Here is a 20,142-nt window from a genome sequence, read left to right on the forward strand (position 1 = left end):
TTGAGTTACATACTTTGTTGTTAAATTGTGGGATTTTTTTTTTTTTAAGTTCTGGATGTTAATTTCATTTGGTATATATGTTTTCCAAATACTTCCTTTGATTATTTGAGTTACTTTAAAAATACAACTATTTTTTCTTTGACAGTTTCATATATGTATCTCATATATTTTGATTATATTCATCCCATTGCCTTCTATCATCTCCCTGCTCTCTCTGAGCCCCTTCTTTCAAAAAAAAAAAAAAAAAAGTTCTTACTCTTTTCATGCCTTTGTGCGTGTATGGCCTCCTGGGATTCATTAGGGTTGCCTAGGTGAACATGGTGAGGATTACTTACTGGAACACAGGGCCACTTCCCTGTGGCTCCCCACTGATGTAAGCTGATCCCCTGAAGTTGCCTTTGAATCCTCTTGAATTTTGACACTGACTCCTTCTCCTGGTTTCTTTTTGGTTTTACTGTTCCTACTTTTGTGGTTCAGGGCCAAGAAATGAGTGCAAATCCACCGGCACGATTTCTTCTTAAATTTCTTCTTCTTAAATTTGGGGCTCTGAAGAACACTTAGCAGTAAGCTTTATGCATAGTATGAGATAAAGAAATCACTTTTTTGCAGAAATTCTATTTCTCCAGCACTATTTACCAAAAGCTGAGAGCCTCCTAAGCAAGGATTCCTTCAGTGGATGATTCTGGAGCCGCTGGTTACTGTTTCAAAGGTTAAACAAATAATGATTAAGTTGTGCATAACTTAAGGTAGATTTTGACCCCTCACAAGTTGAACAGTGCTAGAGATCTAAGATCATTGACATTCTTCAGGAAGGAACAAAATAACTTAAGCCTTCTTGGAAAGACTGGAAAGTTAAAGAATATTTTGCTGATTAAAGAGCAACTGGCTGCAAGCAGCCCTCAAATTCTGGACTCAGCTGGCCAGAGTGGTCGCCCTCTTGCCGGCTAGGTGAGCTGGGGGCTGCTGAGGAGCATGGCCTCACATTTTCTCTGGGGTTTTGTTACTTTATTGATGGTACCCGGATTAGATGGCAAAACTGGAACGCCGGAGCGGAAGCTACAGAAAAGGATTGCTGATCTCCACCAGTAAGTATAACCATGGCTTATTTCTGCTAAGGGACTGGAGTCTATCCTCGCTGTGCGTAACAAATAACACGAGAAGTCAAAGTTTCTAAAGGAAAGCAGCGATGTTAAAAAGCCACTGGGGAAAAGATTTGGGCTGGTATAAAGAACTGTTTTCTGATTTACAAATGGTCTTTGTCCACTTGTGAGTGAGTCACATCTGCAATTCCTGGGAAATATATCATTAAGAAATTCTCAGAGAAATAATGATAGATGAATAGAGATGGTTTAGTTGGATTGAGTGTGACATGAGGATATGTATAGCAAGTCTGTCATTATTCTGCAAGAAACTTGGTTTAAAATTTAAAATTCTATGTGCTAATTACTGATGAATTCTCTGCTCAAATTGTGTAGGCCTCGGATGACTACGGAGGAGGGAAACTTAGTGTTTCTTACAAGCTCTGCCCAAAACATTGAATTTAGAACTGGTTCCCTGGGGAAAATCAAATTAAATGATGATGACCTTGGCGAATGTTTACACCAGGTAATGCACTGGGAAAACACAGATGTTGCTTTGTTAATCAATATATACTAGCTTAAATTGACCAGCTCAATATTAGTCAGCACCTTGAATCCTGAGCATAGAAAACACAACCGTAAGATCAGTTCTTAAAAAGAAGCCTTTTGCTGGAGAGATGGCTCAGTGGTTAAGAGCACTGACTGCTCTTCCAGAGGTCCTGAGTTCAAACCCCAGCAACCACATGGTGGCTCACAACATCTGTAATGAGAAAAAGAAGCCTTACAAAGACTTCATGGTGAGGAGAGAGGGGTCAATGCCAGAAGAGGAGGCTCATTGCTTAGGGACAGATTTCACCATTCAGAGAAGAGCCAGAAAGTCAGAGCTCCTCTACCAGAGAGGAAGTAAGGAGGGGACCAGAGCAAGCACAGATGTGTTCTGCAGGGAGGGAAAAGGGAGAACCAGAGCAGGCACAGATGTGTTCTGCAGCACTATTGCCATAGCAGAGTAGTCAGTTACTCTAATACTTTATTGAATGCTTTCCATACTCAGCATTAATAACATCACGTGCTGCGGCTGGGTCATGCACTTGTGTGTTATATTGCTTGACTCTCAGGACTCCCCCATGAAAGTGTTGATTATTATTCCACTTATGAGTTACAAAGTGGGCAAATACTTAATGCCCCAAAATAGCCAATAAGTAATTGGGGAAAGATTTAAAATTCAAAAGGTCTCATTCAAAACCATACATTTTTGTGTTACTAGGGGTTGAATGGAGAAAGTTTTAAATTATATCGTTGTCATGCTCTCTCTCATTGAGCTATAGCCCAAGACTACCACACTTCTTAATATGCACTCTAAAATGTTATTACATTATGGGAAAATACATATACAAAAGTCATTGTAGCTCTAGAAGAGTCAACTGAGCTTTGCCACATGTTTTGAATTTATAATAACGAGGCTTTAGTGCTTGCTCCTGTAAGATGGAAATATTTTTCCATATTGTTATTCTTTTTCTTTTCTTTTTAAAATATTAGATCCAGAGAAACAAAGATGATATTATAGATTTAAAAAAGAATACAACTGGTCTTCCTCAAAATATACTCAGTCAAGTCCACCAACTTAACTCGAAGGTAAGGTTGACATACGCATTGCGTTCATGGTAAGAGCAAACGAGTTCTTCTCAATCCAACTTTGTACGTAGTGAGCTCTTTTGTCTTTAACTGTTTATTGTTACATTGTGAACTTTGGGGTCAAGTGGCATAGCTGTAATGGAGGCTAGGGAGTGGTAGTGGCAGAAGGCAGTAAGCACTACGGCAAGGCTTTGTTCAAGTTCTGATAGCATCTCCCTTGCCCAAGACTTGGCTTTGTTCAAGTCCTGATAGCATCTTCCTTGCAGACTGAGGGGGGGTTATCACTGTCTTTGTGCTGTAATCTCCTTGTGAAGGAAACAGAGAGTCAGCTTATCAGTGGGCTGAACTTCTTTTTTTAAGACCTTTAAAAATTTACAGGTAGAAAGAAACCCCAGAAGGGAGGGGAATAAGGAGGGGGAAAATAATGAATGAAAACCAACCAAGCAAAATGAGTCCCTAAAAGAGCAGCATAGCAGCGGGTAACATCACGTGACAGTCTCTGCGCTCCGTAATTGGTGCATTTTCTTCCCCGCTGCTACAGCTCGTGGATCTTGAGAGAGATTTTCAAAGCTTACAGCAGGTAAGTTCTACGGATGGATAGTCACCGAAAATATGTAAGCAACATTTCTAAGGTAAATATGGCTGTTGTTCCTCTGTAAACCTAGTACTCAGGAGGCCGAACCAGGAGGATTGAGAGTTTGAATCCAGCTTACCGTACGTAGCAAGTTACAGACCACCTTGATATACATAGTGTGAATTAACCTAAAATAATAATAATAATAATAATAATAATAATAATAATTAGTAGTAGTAGTAGTAGTAATATTATTGAGTCAATAGTTTCATTTTAAGCGGTCAATCAATACCAAGGACTTGATTTTCCATTGTTTGATTCCTGTTCCCGCCTTCGTCCCCTAGGATGTACGAGAAAACCCAGGGCAGTATGCCACCCTAAGGTCACTAAGAATGTAGGATCTTATACACCTGAGTTCACAGCCCTCAAGCCCCACCCCTTACTGTCTCCTTTAGCCATCCTGCTGTGGCTTTACTTGTGTATGTTTGGTCAGCTAGTGATCCCCCAGCTGGCATCAATAACTGAGTCTCAGAAAACCACATAGCCTCTCCACGCTGAGCTCAGAATACTGGGGCTGTACAGAGTTCTCAGTTCCTTAAAACTGCACTGGCTGGCAATTCAGCTTAAAACACTTCCCAGAGCAAATACACTCTAACCTTGCTATGTGTAGGCAAGACTGTGTTCATTTATGCTTTTCGCCTTCCTTGTGGGCAAATGACTAAAACTTCGGTTGAAACCATAACCCTTTTGCCCAAAGAAATGTATAGAATGTACCAATACTTATGATTCTGAATGAAGTTTCTGCAATTCCCAGTTAATAATATCTGCTCAAATAGTTACAACTTATTTCCATAATGGTTGACCTCCTACTGTGGGTATTAAGTTTGATGAACAAGTTCTGATCTCTGTTCATCATTTTGAAAACAGATTGTACATCAGCTTTCACATCAACAGGGAATAGCTGAGCACATGAGAACATGTAAAGAGAACTGGCTGCTGTGGAGCAAAGCATCATGGGGGTTTTCAAACTCCTTACAGTGCTTCCCAGTTTCATGGCTGGTCAAGAACGGAGATTGCGATTAAAATGAGCTTCCGCTGTTCTCTCCCCTATCGTCTGGGTCAAGGTTTTAATGGTTTCCAATGTCAATTTCCTTCTGCTCGGTGACAGGACGAGGTCAGCACAGTCACTGCCACCCCCTCCTCCTCTTCCTCCTGACTGCTAACTAATTTTTGTTCCTGCTAGAACCCCCAAATCTATGGCTTTGAACTGCTTTCATTCACCAGAAAACTCAAAACTTTGTGGCCAATGTTCTTAATAATGTCCTTTGGCCCTTTACTGGACATAACTCATTGTGGTTCTGACATAAAGACAAATCATAGGAGGGAAGAAAGCAGAATTCACAGACACACATGCAAGTATAGTCCTGGGATTTATGACCAGGGCAGAGAAAGAATGGGCTTTGCAGTAAACAGCACTGGGCTAGTTGGAGATCACACCCTTCGTCAGCTACCGGAATTTTGTCCACAGAACTAAGTTGGTTTTCTCTGAGCCTTTGTTGGTACATGTGTATGGATATAAAAAACACGTTGTCCCTGTTTGAAACAGGATTTGACTAAGGTCAATGCATTAAAATGTCTTGACTGCATCATCACTTGCCCTCGATGAAACTGTTGCCTCTGCACCCCCAAATCTTTACAAATTGTACAGAATAGTGCCCGGTAGCTGACGAATGGTGAGATTCCCCAGTTTGTGTGGACAAAGGTAGCCCTGTTTGCTGTTCTGGTCTAAAAGCAGTCAGGTGAGCAGAGGGCAAAAGGTGTATCTGCTGGCTCCATTTCAAACAAAGGGGCTTGGAGAGAAAAGAGTTCAGTCATCTGAGCCAGTGGCAGGAGGGGTGGTAATAAAAGATGATCCGTTTTCAAAGGCTTATCTAGAGGTACCTGAAATAAGACCACTAGGCAAAAGAGTGGAAATTTCCATTTCATTTTCTTAGTGCAATAGCAACATTCATTCTTATACCCGCATTTGAAGACTTCTTCCTCCCTCCCTCCCTTCCTTCCTTCCTTCCTTCCTTCCTTCCTTCCTTCCTTTCTCTCTCTCTCTCTTTTAAGATTTATTTATTTATTTATTTTATGTGAGTACACTGTAGCTGTCTTTAGACACACCAGAAGAGGGCATCAGATCCTGTTACCATGTGGTTGATGGGAATTGAACTCAGGACCTCTGGAAGAGCAGTCAGTGCTAGAAATCTTTATTCCTGTCTAGTAGCACTTGTTTCTCAGATGAACCATGCTCTAAAGTATGTAGGGTGTCAAGGAAAATGAGCATGATTGCAATTTTTACAAGAGAATTGACTAGAAGGGGGAAGAGAGTCATTGGAGGAATTCTGGAGGAAGCCCTCACAGGTGAGGAGAAACCCACAGGCTAACTGAAGCGCTCTTCACTGTGCACTGAGGACAAGCACTATTCTCTCGCTGACTTAACTGTCCTGTCCTTTTTTTCAGAATGTGGAGAGAAAAGTTTGCAGTAGCAATCCCTGCCACAATGGCGGCACCTGTGTCAACCTGCATGACTCCTTTATTTGTATCTGCCCTTCACAGTGGAAGGTGAGTCACTCAGGCTTTCACTTAAAAATCAGAGAACGGCTGGCAGGGAGCCAGCCATGGCTTCTTCGGATGCATTCAGACACACCTATTATCCACCAAAATTTCTAGGATTCTGTGTCTCACGAGTCACAGTGACTTGTGCCAAATAGTGGCAGAGATGATGATTTAAACCCTGGGCCATGATGGTTCGTTCTGTTAGCACTGGCTTGAGTAGTTCAGCACTGGAAAGCATGGGCTGAGTCTTGGAGTGCATATGTGAATATTCTTGCCCTCTTCTCTTTTAGTAGCAGTGAGAATACTGCATACACTGACACCAACAAAATCACTAAGTAACCACCCCCAAGTATAGCAGCCTTTTGAAATAAGGACTCATCTATGTAAAGATTCTCTCTTGTGACCACTTGACCAATGTACTCCTGTGAGGAGCATCTTGCTCCTGGTCTGATCTGAGTTCTAGAAGAATCTTAGCCCAAGATTAATATTATTAATATTGTATTTGCTTTCACCAAGGGCTTATTGTCCACATATAAGTCATTAAATATATTGTATAAATATTGTTCCATAAATGCCCATGTCCTATGGTGCCTGACTGGGTTCTTTACATCTCTGCAGGGTCTCTTCTGCTCAGAGGATGTTAACGAGTGTGTACTTTATGCTGGAACACCCTTTGGCTGCCAGAGTGGATCCACTTGTGTGAACACCATGGGGAGTTTCAGGTAACTTCTTTTTAAAATGTTGTGTGTATTTCTGGAGGACAAGAAAAGCAAGTCATTACAAGTATCCAAATGACGGTCTATAATACCAGGAGACTAAGGCACCCATAGGGGCTACCTGACTTTTATTGAACATATTCATAGATATTTTTTGCTCAAATAAATACAAATTTTCACCCCATGAAGAAGTCATTTTAGCAGCATCTCTGAGGAAGGAGAAGGCCAGCATGACTGTCACAGAGTGATCAGAAAACGTGGTGCAAGCTGAGTTGATGCCTGAGCAAGAATCAGATTCTTAAAGAGCAGCTATGGGATGAAATTATGTGGCGCAGGCACAGGCCACCATCCCTGTGTCCCAGTGCTATGCTAATTTCATATACTAGCATGCTTACAGTTGCAATATGGGCACTTCATTCACACTGTGAAAGAATGTTGACCAAAACAACAAAGATTGAAAGAACATTCAGAGACCCAGTTAATACACTGCATTCTCAATTAGCCATAAGGTCCCAGCAGCCATAATGCCCCATGCAGCTTGTCCCTTTACAGACTCATTTTGATCAAATGATGCACTCATGGCATCTTCCGATAACCTCATCCCACCTATAGTCTTGCCCAGGAAACCGTCCCTTAAACTGAACTAGATACCACAAAGCCTCTGTCTTCCCACTGGACTTCAGCAGTGTTGGTCAGTAAAGCCAGCTGCTGCCTCCGATGCACATTCTGATAATCAAGTCAGGAAGTTTATGCTTGATCATTGGCAGATTTACTAGTGTAGAGTTTCTTAAAATAATTTTTGCGAGGAACTTAACAGCATCTTTTGCTAGATTTTGGCTACCTGCCTGTGTTCCAAGGCCCCATAAGGATTAAAAAGCCAGTTTTGCTACCGCACGACTTCCTCATTGCTCAGCAGAATAATCTAACTTGATTAAAGGGCGGTTTATTTGTTCCCTTCCTCACGCCTCTGGTGTCTTGTAGCAGTGCCCTGCAGAAATGAGTGTAATAATTTTGCTTTAACCCTGTCATCTTTTAACATACTTTCTCAAGAAGGAACCATAGTTCCTTTGTTCTGAGCTTTAATACTTTGATTCACTCTAGGTTAATAAATTTGACTCAGGCAAACTTCTACTACGCATGTTTATAAATTCAATTATTGTGCACAACCCCAAATGGCCACCTCTCCCTTATGTCTAATACTATGTTCTCTGAGAGGCCTGGTCATGGGGCATAGTGATTGGAGTCATTAGTAAAAGCCATAGCTTTGAAGGACAACCAGTGAACTTTTTGAGGGCTTTACTGTTCAGACTTTGTATCTAATTGAAACCATGCCCAGTGACATTGCTGCCAGTCACAGTCTGGCTCCAGCTGACTTTCATTCCCTTGAAAGCATTATCGCATGGTTTCTGTTTATGGCCATTTATCAATCAGAGTGTCCAACTGGAGATATCAGTGACAAGTGTCCCAAACTGACTCCTAGCACATTTGATTGCTTGCCTCCACAGTATCTAGTAATGTCCTGGAGGTTAGATATCATTCCAATATTTCTTATCTCACCACCTGTTGGTGCATTCTATGCCAGTAAATCTGTGGTGGTGTGGGTCAAAGAGGAGCCGTTCATATAAGCCTTGCTATTGGTTTTCTAGCATTATTTTTCATACTTACCCTATAAAAGGGGGAAGGGGGGAGGGACCTGTAGCATTCACAATTCACAACTCTTCATTGCATGTCAAGGATGTGAGATACACACACAAGAAGGGAGAGGAAGAAGGAGAGAGGGAGAGACAGTGTTGTTTCTCGGAGGGAGGTAGCATACCCTTACAAGACAGGACTGAACTCGCTCTTGTTCCCTACGCACAGGAAAGCAGAAGGATTTCTGCTAACTCTTGGCTCCTGGTTGTTTCTAGATGCTGCCCTTATAGATTTACTGGGGGACATTTGAAAGCAGAGCATTTAACTCTTAATTTCTTGGTATGAAAATGGTTTATGTAGCCTGGAGAATCCAAGTTGAGTACATCTTTTTTTTTTTTTTTGGTTTTTCGAGACAGGGTTTCTCTGTAGCCCTGGCTGTCCTGTAACTCACTTTGTAGACCAGGCTGGCCTCGAACTCAGAAGTCTGCCTGCCTCTGCCTCCAAGTGCTGGGATTAAAGGTGTGAGCCACCACGCCCAGCAAGTTGAATACATCTTAAATACATGAATTGAGGTATATTCCAGGAACTTGTGTCTATATGTACGTTTTCCTGTATTCGTGCATGGATGCACATGTATGTAGCAGCCAGGGAACAACCTCAGATGTCTCTCCTCAGGTGCCATCTACCTTGGGTTTTGTTTGTTGTTTTTGTTGTTGTAATTTTTATTATTTTTTAAATTTTATATGTCTGAGTGCTTTGCCTCCATGCATATCTGTGTACCACATGCATGCCTAGTGCTCACATAGGAGAGAAGAGGTGTTTACTTCCTGGAGTTACAGATGGTTGTGAGCTGCCCTGTGAGTGCTGGGAACCACACCCAGGTACCCTGGAAAGGCAGCACGTGCCTTTAACTGCCTACACACTTCTAGCCCCTCAGCTTGGTTTTTAGACAGTCTCCCATTGGTCTGGAAAGTGCCAAGTAGACCAGGCTGACTGGCCAGCCAGACCCAGGGGCCCTCCTCTCCCTGACGTTCCATTACCAAGATTATTAGTGTAAGCCACAGTGCCTAGACCTTTTTTCCCTCTCTCCTTTTTCAATGGGTTCTGGGCATTGAGCTCTTGTCTTCACACTTACAAGACAAGCAATTCACTGGCTAAGCCATTATCCACCCTCAACATCTTGAAGGGATGAAATAAAATATATATTGCTCATTAGCATAAAATTTAGTTTTTGCTTTGTGAGAATATATGTAATAAAATACTGAGCATTTAAACCATTTCTGGAATTCTGTTAAGTCTGTGAAGTGAAAATGCTTAATTACCAGTAGTTTCACTGGGTTCAGAAGCTCCTTTGGGAAACTGAACCATGGAGTTAATAAGGAAATCATGAGCTGCTGTTGAATGATCTGAGTTAGCAATGTGTGGGTATGGCAAGCTATTAGAAAATTCTGTGAGTCAGCTTAGTTGGGGGACATGGAATTCTTTCTTCACAAGTTTAACAATTCATAATTATGAATGTCTTTGAGAAGATGAGGCATCATGTAAGTACTATTAGTTGGGATCCTTGTTTTATTGGCAATTTCTTTTCTTTTTTTTTGATTTTTAATATTTTTATTACATATTTTCCTCAATTACATTTCCAATGCTATCCCAAAAGTCCCCCATAGCGCCCCCCACTTCCCTACCCACCCATTCCCATTCTTTTGGCCCTGGCATTCCCCTATATTGGGGCATATAAAGTTTGCAAGTCCAATGGGCCTCTCTTTCCATTGATGGCCGACTAGGCCATCTTTCGATACATATGCAGCTAGAGACAAGAGCTCCGGGGTTCTGGTTAGTACATCATGTTGTTCCAACAATAGGGTTGCAGATCCCTTTAGCTCCTTGGGTACTTTCTCTAGCTTCTCCATTGGGAGCCCTGTGATACATCCAATAGCTGACTGTGAACATCCACTCCTGCTTTTGCTAGGCCCCGGCATCGTCTCACAAGGGACAGCTATATTTGGGTCCTTTCAGCAAAATCTTGCTAGTGTATGCAATGGTGTCAGCGTTTAGAAGCTGATTATGGGATGGATCCCTGGATACGGCAGTCTCTAAATGGTCCATCCTTTCATCACAGCTACGAACTTTGTCTCTGTAACTCCTTCCCTGGGTGTTTTGTTCCCAATTCTAAGAAGGGGCACAGTGTCCACACTTTGGTCTTCATTCTTCTTGAGTTTCATGCGTTTAGCAAATTGTATCTTATATCTTGGGTATCCTAAGTTTTGGGCTAATATCCACTTATCAGTGAATACATATTGTGTGAGTTCTTTTGTGATTGTGTTACTTCACTCAAGATGATGCCCTCCAGGTCCATCCATTTGGCTAGGAATTTCATAAATTCATTCTTTTTAATAGCTGAGTAGTACTCCATTGTGTAAATGTACCATAATTTCTGTATCCATTCCTCTGTTGAGGGACATCTGGGTTCTTTCCAGCTTCTGGCTATTATAAATAGGGCTGCTATGAACATAGTGGAGCATGTGTCCTTTTTACCGGTTGGGACATCTTCTGGATATATGCCCAGGAGAGGTATTGCTGGATCCTCCGGTAGTACTATGTCCAATTTTCTGAGGAACCGCCAGACTGATTTCCAGAGTGGTTGTACAAGCTTGCAATCCCACCAACAATGGAGGAGTGTTCCTCTTTCTCTACATCCTCGCCAGCATCTGCTGTCACCTGAATTTTTGATCTTAGCCATTCTGACTGGTGTGAGGTGGAATCTCAGGGTTGTTTTGATTTGCATTTCCCTGATGATTAAGGATGTTGAACATTTTTTCAGGTGCTTCTCTGCCATTCGGTATACCTCAGGTGAGAATTCTTTGTTCAGTTCTGAGCCCCATTTTTTAATGGGGTTATTTGACTTTCTGGAGTCCACCTTCTTTAGTTCTTTATATATATTGGATATTAGTCCCTTATCTGATTTAGGATAGGTGAAGATCCTTTCCCAATCTGTTGGTGGTTTTTTTGTCTTATTGATGGTGTCTTTAGCCTTGCAGAAGCTTTGTAGTTTCATGAGGTCCCACTTGTCAATTCTCGATCTTACAGCACAAGCCATTACTGTTCTATTCAGGAATTTTTCCCCTGTGCCCATATCTTCAAGGCTTTTCCCCACTTTCTCCTCTATAAGTTTCAGTGTCTCTGGTTTTATGTGAAGTTCCTTGATCCACTTAGACTTGACCTTAGTACAAGGAGATAGGAATGGATCGATTTGCATTCTTCTACATGTTAACAACCAGTTGTGCCAGCATCATTGGTTGAAAATGCTGTCTTTCTTCCACTGGATGTTTTTAGCTCCCTTGTCGAAGATCAAGTGACCGTAGGTGTGTGGGTTCATTTCTGGGTCTTCAATTCTATTCCATTGGTCTATTTGTCTGTCACTATACCAGTACCATGCGGTTTTTATCACAATTGCTCTGTAGTAGAGCTTTAGGTCCGGCATGGTGATTCCACCAGAGGTTCTTTTATCCTTGAGAAGAGTTTTTGCTATCCTAGGTTTTTTGTTATTCCAGATGAATTTGCAGATTGCACTTTCTAATTCGTTGAAGAATTGATTTGGAATTTTGATGGGGATTGCATTGAATCTGTAGATTGCTTTTGGCAAGATAGCCATTTTTACAATGTTGATCCTGCCAATCCATGAGCATGGGAGATCTTTCCATCTTCTGAGATCTTCTAGAATTTCTTTCTTCAGAGACTTGAAGTTTTTATTATACAGATCTTTCACTTCCTTAGTTAGAGTCACGCCAAGATATTTTATATTATTTGTGACTATTGAGAAGGGTGTTGTTTCCCTAATTTCCTTCTCGGCCTGTTTATTCTTTGTGTAGAGAAAGGCCATTGATTTGTTTGAGTTAATTTTATATCCAGCTACTTCACCGAAGCTGTTTATCAGGCTTAGGAGTTCTCTGGTGGAATTTTTAGGGTCACTTATATATACTATCATATCATCTGCAAAGAGTGATATTTTGACTTCATCTTTTCCAATTTGTATCCCTTTGATCTCCTTTTGTTGTCGAATTGCTCTGGCTAGGACTTCAAGTACAATGTTGAATAGGTATGGAGAAAGTGGACAGCCTTGTCTAGTCCCTGATTTTAGAGGGATTGCTTCAAGCTTCTCACCATTTACTTTGATGTTGGCTACTGGTTTGCTGTAGATTGCTTTTATCATGTTTAGGTATGGGCCTTGAATTCCTGATCTTTCCAAGACTTTTATCATGAATGGGTGTTGGATCTTGTCAAATGCTTTTTCCGCATCTAACGAGATGACCATGTGGTTTTTGTCTTTGAGTTTGTTTATATACTGGATTACGTTGATGGATTTCCGTATATTGAACCATCCCTGCATCCCTGGGATGAAACCTACTTGGTCAGGATGGATGATTGTTTTGATGTGTTCTTGGATTCGGTTAGCAAGAACTTTATTGAGGATTTTGCATCAATATTCATAAGGGATATTGGTCTGAAGTTTTCTATCTTTGTTGGGTCTTTTTGTGGTTTAGGTATCAGAGTAATTGTGGCTTCATAGAATGAGTTGGGTAGAGTACCTTCTGTTTCTATTTTGTGGAATAGTTTGTGAAGAACTGGGATTAGATCTTCTTTGAAGGTCTGATAGAACTCTGCACTAAACCCATCTGGTCCTGGGCTTTTTTTAGTTGGGAGACTATTAATGACTGCTTCTATTTCTTTGGGGGATATAGGGCTGTTTAGATCATTAACCTGATCTTGATTCAACTTTGGTACCTGGTATCTGTCTAGGAACTTGTCCATTTCATCCAGGTTCTCCAGTTTTGTTGAGTATAGCCTTTGGTAGAAGGATCTGATGGTGTTTTGGATGTCTTCAGGATCTGTTGTTATGTCTCCTTTTTCATTTCTGATTTTGTTAATTAGGATGCTTTCCCTGTGCCCTCTAGTGAGTCTGGCTAAGGGTTTATCTATCTTGTTGATTTTCTCAAAGAACCAGCTCCTTGATTGGTTGATTCTTTGAATAGTTTTTCTTGTTTCCACTTGGTTGATTTCACCCCTGAGTTTGATTATTTCCTGCCGTCTACTCCTCTTGGGTGAATTTGCTTCCTTTTGTTCTAGTGCTTTTAGGTGTGTTGTCAAGCTGCTAATGTGTGCTCTCTCTAGTTTCCTTTTGGAGGCACTGAGAGCTATGAGTTTTCCTCTTAGAAATGCTTTCATTGCGTCCCATAAGTTTGGGTATGTTGTGGCTTCATTTTCATTGAACTCTAAAAAGTCCTTAATTTCTTTCTTTATTCCTTCCTTGACCAAGGTATCATTGAGAAGAGTGTTGTTCAGTTTCCACGTGAAGGTTGGCTTTCTATTATTTATTTTGTTATTGAAGATCAGCCTTAGTCCATGGTGATCTGATAGGATGCATGGGACAATTTCAATATTTTTGTATCTGTTGAGGCCTGTTTTGTGACCAATTATGTGGTCAATTTTGGAGAAGGTACCATGAGGTGCTGAGAAGAAGGTATATCCTTTTGTTTTAGGATAGAATGTTCTGTAGATATCTGCCAGATCCATTTGATTCATAATTTCTCTTAGTTTCACTGTGTCCCTGTTTAGTTTCTGTTTCCATGATCTGTCCATTGGTGAAAGTGGTGTGTTGAAGTCTCCCACTATTATTGTATGAGGTGCAATGTGTGCTTTGAGATTTACTAAAGTTTCTTTAATGAATGTGGCTGCCTTTGTATTTGGAGCATAGATATTCAGGATTGATAGTTCCTCTTGGAGGATTTTACCTTTGATGAGTATGAAGTGTCCCTCCCTGTCTTTTTTAATGACTTTGGGTTGGAAGTCAATCTTATCAGATATTAGAATGGCTACTCCAGCTTGTTTCTTCATGCCATTTGCTTGGAAAATTGTTTTCCAGCCTTTCATTCTGAGGTAGTGTCTATCCTTTTCTCTGAGATGAGTTTCCTGTAAGCAGCAAAATGTTGGGTCTTGTTTGTGTAGCCAGTTTGTTAGTCTATGTCTTTTTATCGGGGAGTTGAGTCCATTGATATTAAGAGATATTAAGGAAAAGTAATTGTTGTTTCCTGTTATTATTGTTGTTAAAGTTGGCATTCTGTTCTTGTGGCTGTCTTCTTTTAGGTTTGTTGAGGGATTACCTTCTTGTTGTCTCTAGGGCGTGGTTCCTGTCCTTGTATTGGTTTTTTTCTGTTATTATCCTTTGAAGGGCTGGATTCGTGGAGAGATAATGTGTGAATTTGGTTTTGTCGTGGAATACTTTGGTTTCTCCATCTATGTTAATTGAGAGTTTGGCTGGGTATAGTAGCCTGGGCTGGAATTTGTGTTCTTTTAGTGTCTGTATAACATCCGTCCAGGATCTTCTGGCTTTCATAGTCTCTGGTGAAAAATCTGGTGTAATTCTGATAGGCTTGCCTTTATATGTTACTTGGCCTTTTTCTCTTACTGCTTTTAGTATTCTATCTTTATTTAGAGCATTTGTTGTTCTGATTATAATGTGTCGGGAGGTATTTCTTTTCTGGTCCAGTCTATTTGGAGTTCTGTAGGCTTCTTGTATGTTCATGGGCATCTCTTTCTTTAGATTTGGGAAGTTTTCTTCTATAATTTTGTTGAAGATGTTTGCTGGTCCTTTGAGTTGAAAATCTTCATTCTCATCCACTCCTATTATCCGTAGGTTTGGTCTTCTCATTGCGTCCTGTATTTCTTGGATGTTTTGAGTTAGGATCTTTTTGCATTTTACATTTTCCTTGATTGTTGTGCCGATGTTCTCTATGGAATCTTCTGCACCTGAGATTCTCTCTTCCATCTCTTGTATTCTGTTGCTGATGCTCGTATCTATGGTTCCAGATTTCTTTCCTAGGGTTTCTATCTCCAGTGTTGCCTCATTTTGGGTTTTCTTTATTGTGTCTACTTCCCTTTTTAGGTCTAGTATGGTTTTGTTCATTTCCATCATCTGTTTGGATGTGTTTTCCTGTTTTTCTGTAAGGATTTCTACCTGTTTGATTATGTTATCCTGTTTTTCTTTAAGGATTTGTAACTCTTTAGCTGTGTTCTCCTGCAATTCTTTAAGGGATTTTTGTGCTTCCTCTTTATTGTCTTCTGCCTGTTTAGCAGTGTTCTCCTGCATTTCTTTAAGTGTGTTATTAAAGTCCTTCTTGAAGTCCTCTATCATCATCAGGAGATATGCTTTTAAATCCGTGTCTAGCTTTTCCGGTGTGTTGGGGTGCCCTGGACTGGGCGAAGTGGGGGTGCTGGGTTCTGATGATGGTGAGTGGTCGTGGTTTCTGTTAGTAAGATTATTACGTTTACCTTTCGCCATCTGGTAATCTCTGGGGTTAGTTGTTATCGTTGTCACTGTTTAAAGATTGGAGCAGAAGCTGTGTTCCACTCACCAGCAGTCCCAAAATCCTGCGGCGGGGGTCGTGGGTAGCTGGCGGGTGTCAGGCAACCCTGCTCTCCCGCTACCCCGACGCTGATCCGGCCGGATGAGGCCTGTGGCCCTACTCAGGCCGGTTTCTGCTTCCCTAACTAATGCAGTCTCAGGTCCCATGCAATTGGATTGGAGCAGAAGCTGTGCTCCACTCACCAGAAGTCTTAAGATCCTGTGGCGGGTGTTGTGGGTAGCTGGCGAGTGTCAGCCGACCCTGTGCCCCAGCTGCCCCGGTGCTTTTCTGACCGGAAGAGGGTTGTGGCCCTATGTAGGCCGGATTTCTCTCTCCCCAACCAGAGCAGTCTCAGGTCCCGCGTGATTGGACTGGATCAGAAGCTGTGTTCCACTCACCAGCAGTCCCAAAATCCTGTGGCGGGGGTCGTGGGTAGCTGGCGGGTGTCAGGCAACCCTGCGCTCCCGCTACCCTGGCGCTGATCCGGCCGGATGAGGCCTGTGGCCCTACTCAGGCCGGTTTCTGCTTCCCTAACTCGGCAATTTCTTTTCTTTTGTTCCCCCACCCCACTTTGGAAAAGTTTCTTCTTTAGAGTGATGGGTATAGGACAGGGTAAACTTTCACCTGCTTCAACTAATTCCTGAGGTTTTGCCTCCAGCTGCCATGAGAGCCAACAGAAAAGCAGTTTTCTCTTCTCGGTATTATTGTCTCCTAATCATTGTAAATGTTGCTTCTGATTGTCTCCTGATTTGTATGTAAGATAGCTCTTGGGGTCTGGCTTTGCCACCCCTGGGTGGTACATGTACTTAGAGTGAGAACCTACAAGGCTTTCTAGGAAGTAAACAAGCTGTGTTTATTCCCAGGCACACAATGCTGACTTGGTACATCTTATGCTATCTTCATATCATTTGTGGAATTTAAAGCATTGCAAAGCTGAAGTAGTGAAGATAATTCTGTTAGGCATTCATGCTAGTTAGGTATTACATTTATTAATTCTTTTCAGTTATCCAATATACTGATATTGAGCCATGGACTCTAAGACAAATTAACTAGGACTATGGAAGGATATTTCAGTGTCTTCTCAATTGACAAGTGCAGTTTCTGAAGACCGAAAGCCTAGTTTCATTCTACTAGGATAAAACCAACAATAACAAGGTGGCTTTTTGTTTGTTTGTTTGTTTGTTTGTTTGTTTTAAAAAAACAAAAACTAGTAACCAAGAGCTTGAGAGATGGATCAGCAGGTGAACACACTTGTTGCAAAAATTCAGTGACCTAATAGGATCCCTGGATCCTATGGTAGGAGAGAGCTGACTCCTGACTTCAACACACACACTGTGGTATGAACATATCCACACACCAACCTACATATCATGCATACACATACATACATAATAAATAAAATTTAAAAGGAATTACTATCAAAGGCAGGAATACTACTAAGGTAGTTTAAAAAACATATACCTTTTATTATTGCTTCATAAATATTTATTCCTTTAAAAGCCATACTGAGTCACTTTGAAAACATATTTCACATACAAATGCTATTATATTATAAAGCCCATGGAAACTTTTCATACTCACTTTACTCTTGAGAACAGAAATCTAACACAGGAAAATAATGCAGCTGAGTAAAGCAGACCTGGGTTTCTCTTCATCTTCTCTCACACATTGGTTCTGTGGCTGTAGGCAATCTTATTTGCTGCATTCCTGTAAAATATGATGAAAACATTTGCTTTTGAAGATCATAGCAAGAAAGGCTATAGTTTACTTGTTTGTTTTATTTTCTCTTCCTCCTTCTCTTTCCCCTCCTCCTCACTCCTCTTCCTCCTCCTCCATTTCTCCTTCTTCTTGTTCTTCTTCTCCTTCTCCTCATTCTCCTTCTCCTTCTTGCTCTTGTTCTTCTTCTCCTTCTTGCTCTTGTTCTTCTTCTCCTTCTTGTTCTTGTTCTTCTCGTTATTTTTGTTGTTGTTGTTGTTGTTCTTCTTCTTCTTCTCCTTCTCCTCCTCCTTCTTCTTCTCCTTCTCCTCCTCCTCCTTCTCCTTCTTCTCCTCCTCCTCTTTGTCCTTCTTCTCTCCTCCCCTTCTGCCTCCTCTTCCTCCTTCTCCTCCTCCTTGTTGTTGTTTTTCTTCTTGTTCTTTTCCTCCTTCTTCTGATTCTGGCTCAACAGAGTGTTGTTTTTCTTCCTCCTTTTTTCCTCCTCCTCCTCTTCCTCTTCTTCCTCCTCTTCTTCTTCCTTTTCTCCTTCCTTTAATATTTAAATGTAAGTGAAAGAAGTCTACTTTGCATATTGTTTGAAAGACTATAAGATGTATGTCCACTCAGCTCCAGGTGACAATGGCTAGGAAGAAGTAAGTGAGAGCTAAGGAGAGAGGGTTGCCCTCAGACACTTGACCCCAATCTACTCTGACATCATAAGTAATTTTCCAGTGGTTAAGTATTTAGCTATTAGAGAAACATACTTCTGAGTACTTCCTCAAGAGAAAGACCTTTGGATGAGGCATCATGAGTCAGTACCTTGTCAGAGGTGAATGGTTAGTGCATCTGTTCAGGATTTAAACTTTCATCACTTTGTCCCAGGGGTTCCCAAATACCCTAATAGTCCTTGCATGGAAAATGCATTTAGAAAAACTTGTAATAATTGGTTCTGAGTTGTTCTGTTTTACATGTCAAACTTACAGAGTAAATATTTAGCAATGAATCAAATGCTTAAATATGTATAAGAAATGCTTAAAAATATGATAATCCCAAAGAGTATAATTTGCTTCCCTAGAAGAATGAGATAGTGAAGAGGAGAGATAACAGGGCATAAGGGAAAGCATGGAAAAAGATGAGTAGCTATTAGATAGGGAGCGAACATCAAATCTAAGTCTAATTACTAATTATTATTAATTCATGACCTGGTTTTAATGAGTAAAGAAATCTTGGAATGCTCATAGACACAATTTATTAATTAAATAACTTTTCTATAATTACATAGTAGTGCTATAAATTACATGGAACATACTTACATATTTTACAAGTATTCATTTGCCTGAGATAGAAATTTAACTGTGTCCCCTGTATTCTAAGTTGGTAAGTCTGGCAGCTCTAAATGGTAGTGCATAGATTGTGGTTTTCCATATCTGTCCTCTCCATTTCTGGCAATACACATTGAACTCTTTTTACTTGGAAGTGACTCTGGGTATCACCCCAGCAATTGTTTCTCGGTCCAGCCCTGACACGCCTTGATTGTTTTCAAACTCACTTCTTGCACTATCACATTTTGACATCTGTGATTATTAGCTGAGCTCCTGGTACTGAACGCATATTTCTACAACAACCTTTCTACTTGGTAGCAAGTCTTCCTTTCTAGGAGCCTCAGGAAGTAGCTCAAGGTCCCGACATGAGAGACAGACGTGTTCTCCAGATTCTCCCTCGTCCTCCTCTGGCATTAGCGCTGACATTCAGTTCCCTTTGGGATGAATCTCTGCTGGGGTCTAACCATGACCTCTGTGCTTGGCTTTTTCACTCTCTAGGATGTGCTCACACTTAGCCTTTGTGAGTCCTTCATCCCCACCACATCTCTCAACCTTACAAGATCCCTTTCCTATGCTTTGCAGAAATACAGCTAAGCCAGCAACTTAAAAAGTCACAAGTAAACAAACTTCCCCTATTTGATTTTTGTTTACCTCACATTTTCTAGTGGTAGTGCATCTCTTAGTATTTAGGAACCGTATGATGATTATATTTTGTTATGCATTAAAGTATGACTGTGAAGGAAATGTCCCCACTATGGACAACATCTCTTCCTGAAAGAATACATATTTCCTCTGCAATAGAGAGGCCCCTGGCAGAGACCATCACCTGTGCTTCTTCACAGCTACTATAGGATGAATGCAGTGAACTTGCTGATCTCCCTTTTCCCTTCTTGAATAAACTCCATCACCCAGGATTTATAGACACCTGACTTTTGACAGTACTATTTGATGACTGAGATCAAAAGAATTTATTGCCCTAGTCCTATAAAACATTGAATCATGATTCTCTGACAATTGATTTGCAAAGATAACACGATCACTCGGTACACTGCTTGGAGGAGAACTGGGGAATTTTGTTCTAAGGTTGCAGCTGACAAAACTGCTTGGCTGGTTTATTATTAACATTATTGGTTTTCACTGATGGATACCTTTTATGGATGCCAATGGACAGAGTCTGGTACTAAAACTGCAAACCCTGAGCTTGTGCTCTTGTGTAACCAACAGATGTGACTGCACGCCTGATACGTACGGACCTCAGTGTGCATCCAAATATAATGACTGTGAACAGGGCTCTAAGCAGCTCTGTAAGCATGGCATCTGCGAGGATTTACAGCGAGTTTATCATGGACAGGTGGGTCCCTTCCCCTCAGTGCTTCTTGTGGAAACCAGTGTTACACACTCCCTATGCTGATGCTGACTCTAGACCATCACTGTGCTGCTACAAGTGACTGTAGAGGTGAAGTCCCCTCCATTTCTTGGTAGGACACACAC

The 20,142-nt window shown here is 41.1% G+C and overlaps 1 protein-coding gene across 1 annotated transcript in view; it reads left to right on the forward strand.

The window, feature by feature from the left end:
- Window positions 1-817: 817 nt before the first annotated feature.
- Window positions 818-20,142, forward strand: part of Cubn (cubilin) — a 222,434-nt gene continuing 203,109 nt past the window's right edge. The window contains exons 1-7 of the mRNA XM_021155681.3: window positions 818-1,085; window positions 1,476-1,605; window positions 2,616-2,711; window positions 3,253-3,291; window positions 5,791-5,892; window positions 6,505-6,608; window positions 19,876-20,002. Of these exons, the coding sequence (XP_021011340.1) occupies window positions 973-1,085; window positions 1,476-1,605; window positions 2,616-2,711; window positions 3,253-3,291; window positions 5,791-5,892; window positions 6,505-6,608; window positions 19,876-20,002 (711 nt within the window). The 5' untranslated portion in view covers window positions 818-972. The remainder of the gene's footprint in view (window positions 1,086-1,475; window positions 1,606-2,615; window positions 2,712-3,252; window positions 3,292-5,790; window positions 5,893-6,504; window positions 6,609-19,875; window positions 20,003-20,142) is intronic.

The sequence above is a fragment of the Mus caroli genome, unplaced genomic scaffold (assembly GCF_978045245.1).
Source record: "Mus caroli unplaced genomic scaffold, Mus_caroli_1 scaffold_2, whole genome shotgun sequence".
NCBI lineage: Eukaryota > Metazoa > Chordata > Mammalia > Rodentia > Muridae > Mus > Mus caroli.